Source organism: Myotis yumanensis, unplaced genomic scaffold, assembly GCF_028538775.1.
Source record: "Myotis yumanensis isolate MYYU_CA2020_CCGP unplaced genomic scaffold, mMyoYum1.0.hap1 SCAF_5, whole genome shotgun sequence".
NCBI classification, from domain to species: Eukaryota; Metazoa; Chordata; class Mammalia; order Chiroptera; family Vespertilionidae; genus Myotis; species Myotis yumanensis.
The window spans coordinates 104733481-104739823 of NW_027223756.1; the positions used below are offsets into that span (position 1 = coordinate 104733481).

The 6343-nt window shown below is 49.1% G+C and overlaps 1 protein-coding gene across 1 annotated transcript; it reads right to left on the bottom strand.

The window, feature by feature from the left end:
* Nucleotides 1-5707: 5707 nt before the first annotated feature.
* On the bottom strand, nucleotides 5708-6070 carry LOC139011547 (keratin-associated protein 4-12-like). The gene has a single exon (XM_070417043.1). It carries the CDS (start codon nucleotides 6068-6070, stop codon nucleotides 5708-5710), a length of 363 nt encoding a protein of 120 aa, XP_070273144.1.
* Between the last annotated feature and the right edge of the window lie 273 nt (nucleotides 6071-6343).

A 6343-nucleotide genomic window follows, 5' to 3' on the forward strand; every position in this document is an offset into this window, starting at 1 on the left:
ACATGGACATACACACTTTCCATGACCAAGGAAAATACAAGAGGGGAAGCGGTTAATGAAGAAAATCAATAAAATGATACGTGAAGGTCAACGAGCCTCAGCAGAAGAGCAATCAGTGATTCTCCGTGAGTTCACACCTCCGTGGAGGGCACAGCGCCTGCCTGCGGTGACCCCATCCCCAGGACCTGGGAGCCTGTCTGTCCCTGAGAGGCCAGCCTCCTGGGACAGGATAGGAGGCCGTGAGCTCTCTTCCCATCCACGCGGAGGGACCTGCATCCCCAGAGCGAACCCCAGTTTATGGGCTCGGATCAGACACGGGCCTGCTGGCCACCACCCCGAGGCCACAGAAAAGGCTTGGACGCCTGAAAAAGGCTGGAAGGTACTAATCTCTTTACAAAGCAGTCAGCTCACAGGGGTACTCAAGTTACTCATGAGCGAACTTCCTACTTTTTCTGGGAGACTGAGTCCCCAGCTGGGCAGTCAGGGCGGCTGCTTAGGGCAGTGGTCGGCAAACCGCAGCTCATGAGCCACATGTGGCTCTTTAGCCCCTTGAGTGTGGCTCTTCCACAAAATACCACGTGCGGGCATGCACGTAGAATGCGATTGAAACTTTGTGGCCCATGCGCAGAAGTTGGTTTTCGGCCTGGGTGAGTCTATTTTGAAGAAGTGGCCTTAGAAGAAGTGGGGGGTGGACATATAGAGAGGATGAACGAAAGGAGATAGACGAAACAAGCACACAAGGCGAATGTGGATGGGAGAGTTGGAAGGGGTCGACCTCAGCGAACGTACCTCCATCAGATGGAGGACGTTTTTAGCAAAGGCCAGCTTAGGAGTACCCTAATTAAGTTAATAACAATATACCTACCTATATAGTTTAAGTTTAAAAAATTTGGCTCTCAAAAAAAATTTCAATTGTTGTACTGTTGATATTTGGCTCTGTTGACTAATGATTTTGCAGACCACTGGCTTAGGGCTCTGCGTGTCAGTGTGTGACTCGGCTTTAACATGACAGAACCTACATGTGAAGCGTATGAAAAACCATATGCAGGACACAGAAGCAGACACCTGCCCCGTCTGGGGGCTAGTTCATCACCGCCTTCTCCTGCCACGCTCTCCGCCACCGGCTCCAGATGCCCCTGAAATGACGAGTTCTCTCTGTATTTCAGGTTTGACACAACAGCAAATCACAAGGTTCAAGTTTAAACATACACATTTTTTAAAGTGCTGCACAAGAGTAAGTTATCCGGGTATTGAGTTATATGTACCTACGTTCTCAGAACTGTACTTATAATCCTTTTATTACATTTATTTTCTTTGAAACCAGTGAAAGGCATTCATTCTTCTTTTAGAGACATACAATTATCTGCTTTCCTCACAACCGTGTGGAGGAAATACTAGGGAACAACACCTACTTTGTATTCTAGCATTTTATTTAAGTCTTTATTGTTGTGTTACATACGTCCCCCTTTGCCCCCTACTGATCTCTCCCAGCCTGCCCCCGCTTAATAATCCATATCTTACAGTGAATTTACGGTTTTGCAACTTGTGATAAAAAGGAGAGAATCTGACCACAGAAATGTTTAAACAGCTGAGTAATTCATCACCATTATCATCATTTTAATAATCAGCAGTACTGGTGAAAGTAACTTGCAGTGGTATGTACACTATTAGGAAAGAAAGCAGTCCATTTGATGGATAGATAAATAAATATGTTGAAGGCCTGAAAAATGTCGAAAGATCTGTTGAACCCAAATCTCTAATAAATAAAGTATAAGCGATGTGACTGGGTGACAGCTTAAAATGTTGAATTACATTTAATTACTTCTCTCCCAAATGTTAGATAGCTGCTTTGTATGTGGCTAAGAGAGGAACTAGATGGGGAAAGTATGACAACCCAGATGTTTGTCTTAATGCCTGTTATTATTAAATTTTTTCCTCATTTTTGAAAATCCGCAGTTGGCTGGGAGTGGCATTTGCCAACAGGGAGGGGTGAAGAAGCATGAACAGATGAGGGGAGAGAGCTAGGCACTGTGCCTGGCGCACAGGAGCCTCATGAATTAGGGAGCGTTGTTCAACTTCCTTTACAGGACGACATGGAGGCCCAGGCAGGGCCAGATGTTCCATTTTTCAGGAGAAGCTGTAAATCCAGATTTTTATCTGAGACCATCTGTGTTGAAATGTTAGCACGTAACCCGTTTCTTACACATTCTTGATTCGAAATAAAACAGCCTTAACCCTGAGGAGATATAGGATCTCTGGCCCAGACACCATGCAGATGGGAGGGGAGCGAGCTCTGGGGTGTGAAGTGTGGGGGGAGACACGCCCTTGGAGGGGGCACACATCACGTGGATCAGGAGGCTCCAGCCGCCCCAGCTCAGCATGTGGCGAGGCTGAGAGATGTTTTACAAAGATGTTTACTCCCGCCCCCTTTTCTCAGGAACCCCCTGGGCTTAGAACACACCCATGTTGGCAGAGACAAGCATGAGTCCACCACGCTGGCTACAGTGGGGGTTTCCATGACCCTGGGGCCTTTGCCTCAATTCAGGAGCTGATGTCTCCCAATGCCTCATGGACAGATGTAGAATGGATTAAATTTCAGTAAGTGGCATAAAGTTAATGTGACATCTGCCGCTAGCATTTTGTTGTGTGGAGCTCGTGTTTGCCACAGATATCTATACTAATAAAAGCCTAGGTGGCTATCACCACGTTGTCGCAAGATGTCCACCCCCGTTATCACAAGATGGCCGCTACAAGATGACCAGCAGGGGAGGACAGTTGGGGGCGATCAGGCCAGCAGGGGAGCACTTGGGCATCAATCAGGCCAGCAGGGGAGTGGTTAGGGGAGATCAGGAAGGCAGGCAGGAGAGCAGTTAGGAGCCAGCAGTCCCGGATTATGAGAGGGATGTCCGACTGCCGATTTAGGCCTGGGATCGGGCCTAAACTGGCAGTCGGACATCCCCCGAGGGGTCCCAGATTGGAGAGGGTGCAGGCTGGGCTGAGTGACACCCCCCATCAAGGTGCATATGAATCCTTTAAATATGGATTTGAAGATTAGCCGAGAAAGTTGAACCAGTGACACAGATTTGGGATCACTAATTTAGGGATGACATTTATAGCAGACAGATTGTCCTGAAAAATGTGTAGAGAAGAGAAAAGGCTTGACAGATAGGGAGCTCATCATGACAACTACCACCTCCTCTTCCTGCTCCACCTGCACCTGACAGGTAGCTCATCATGACAACTACCACCCTTCTTCCTGTCTCCACCTGCACCTGACAGGTAGCCCATTGTGACAACTACCATTCCATTCTGGCTCCACGTGCAACTTGACCCAACTAGACGCCTGATGAGCCCTCCATCCTGGTGGTTACTTCTGGGAGGAGTGGGCATCCACCTATCCATATATCCACCTACTCACCTATCCACCTTCCCACCTATCCACCTACACACCTATCCATCTACCCACCTATCTACCCACCTATCTACCTATCACCTATCTACCTACCCACCTATCCTCCTGCCCACCTATCTACCTATTGACCTATCTATCTACCCACTTATCCACCTACCCCCATCTACCTAACCACTTATCTACTTACCCATCTATCCACCTACCCACCTATCTATCTACCCATCTACCCATCCATCTAGTAATACAGTCAGTTCTATTCTCAGATCCAGAGTTTAGGATCAAACTCGACATGTAAAATATCAACATTTATTTCAGAAGTTATGAAACGAGTGTCCGTAGCACCGAATTGGCACAGCTTCTGACTCAGCGCTTTCTGAGCTTCCTTTCACTGCTCTTACCTCTGTTGCGACCAGCGACACACGGCACTGTCATCTTAGGATGCTTTTCTTCGCTACGTTCACGCCAAGCAGCACACATTCCTAATGGTTGAGGATTGATCTCAGTTTGGTGTACAAACAGCATATCAGCCTTGTCTTAATTGTTGTACTTAATGTTTTTAAGACAAACACTTTTATTTTCTTTTGGCCTGCTTGTCTGGGGGCTGTTTCTACTAGATGCAAGCTTTCATTTGTTACTAATATAGCAAACCTGTGTCTGCGTATATTTTGCACGTCTTTTCATAGTTTGTTACTTTACCTGCCCTGACATTTTCCTCCTTTTCATCTCTTCTTAATAGGAGTTGTGCATAGTGTGAGTGTGAGTGTATGTGTGTGTGTGTGTGAGAAAGAGAGAAAGAGAGAGAGAGTGTGTATATGTGTGTGAAAGTATGTGAGTGTGTGTGTGAGAGTGTGTGAGTGTATGTGAAAGTATGTGAGTGTGTGTGAGAGAGTGTGTGAGTGTATGTGAAAGTATGTGAGTGTGTGAGGTGTGTGCGAGTGTGTGAGAGAGTGTGTGAGTGTGTGTGTGTTAGTGTATGGATGAGGGTGAGTGAGTATGTGTTGTATATGAGGGTGTATGAGTGTGTGAAAGTATATGAGTGTGTGTGAGTGAGAGTATATGTGAGTGTATATGCACGTGAGTGTGATAGTGTGTGGGTGTGTGAGAATGAGTGAGTGAGTGTGTGTGTGTGAGTGTGTGAGTGAGAGTGTATGAGAGCATGTGAGTGTGTGTATATGTGAGTGTGAGTGCATGCTTGTGTGAGAGCATGTGGGTATGTGAGTGCATGGTTGTGTGTGTGTGAGTGTGTCAGTGCATGGTTGTGTGTGAGTGTGTGTGAGTGTGTGAGCACGCATGTGCGCAGTGCAACCTGTGGTCTGTGAGTCAGGAACGTGAGTGTCTGAGCCCCATGAAATGAGAGATTGTTCACCACGTTAACTGGCCTGCACGGAGCACTGTTAGAGGGACTTGGAGACTGAAAGCAGTGATGCCTCTGACGTCCTCTGACCTTGCTCCCATGTGAAGCCGTGACTCTCACGGGTGTGTTAAACGAGCACATGGCACACCTGCGAGGAGGGCAGACACTCTGCTGGTGACTGTGTGGCTTTACTTTGCTCACAGAGGGAACAGGCCTCCCATGCTTTGCACATCAGGTGTGTGATGTCAGGTGGTGACCCCGTTTTACCACCTAGAAGTGGCCGGGCTATCTGCTGCCCTCTCACCCCCAAAGATGACTCCCACACCACGGCCCCCACACGGGAGGAGAGGGGGACCCAGACTGTGGGGCGGGGAGTCTGAGAAAATGTGGCTGAAACCTTCCCCTTCCCCCGGGGCCTGGGGAGGTGAACTGGCTAAAAACCTGGCCTAACGTGTCCAGGTGAGAACACGAAAGTCAGATGGGGCTACTCCCTGTAGGTATAGGACAGTGATGGCGAACCTTTTGAGCTCGGCGTGTCAGTGTTTTGAAAAACCCTAACTTAACTCTGGTGCCGTGTCACATATAGACAATTTTGATATTTGCAACCATAGTAAAACAAAGACTTATATTTTTAATATTTATTTTATATATTTAAATGCCATTTAACAAAGAAAAATCAACCAAAAAAATGAGTTCGCGGCGTGTCACCTCTGACACGCGTGTCATAGGTTCGCCATCACTGGTATAGGACATAGTTCTGAGGCTTTTGAATGAAAGAATCGGGGCATATTTAAATTACTTGTTTGTTTAGTATGACGAGCTCTCATTTTAGTCTTTAGTTTTGGGCACATTTACGTTCGGAAACGAACATTTTAGCAATATTTGCTCAGCTGCCATGATGAGAGGCTCCTTAAGGAAAGATGCAGAACATTAGCCAGCACCTAAGCTGGATCAGCTGTGCTACGCAGAGGACACTGTGCAGGCTGTTCCCTGTCCATGGTGCCTGCCCGACGCCGGCCACACAGGGGCTCCACGCACAGGGTCTCCACGCACAGGGTCTCCACGCACAGGGGCTCCACGCACAGGGTCTCCACGCACAGGGGCTCCACGCACAGGGGCTCCACGCACAGGGTCTCCACGCACAGAGGCTCCACGCACAGGGTCTCCACGCACAGAGGCTCCACGCACAGGGTCTCCACGCACAGGGGCTCCACGCACAGGGGCTCCACGCACAGGGGCTCCATGCACAGAGGCTCCACGCACAGGGGCTCCACGCACAGGGGCTCCACGCACAGGGGCTCCATGCACAGAGGCTCCACGCACAGCTGCCCCACACCCCGCCGCCCTGTGCACCGTCGCCCCGTGCACCGTGTCTGGCTTAGGTTTGAGAATAACACTGATTGATGCCCAGGTCAGACCCCCCCGCCCCCCGCCCCCGCACACCCGCAGGCTCCTTTCCTCCTTCCCTTTGAAATCGATGCCGTGGCCGCCAGGGAGGCTCCCAGAGGCTGTGCAGACACTAATTGCTTTGGGAGCTGGAGCACAGAGGGTCTCGGGAGGCCTGTGCATCTTGGGGC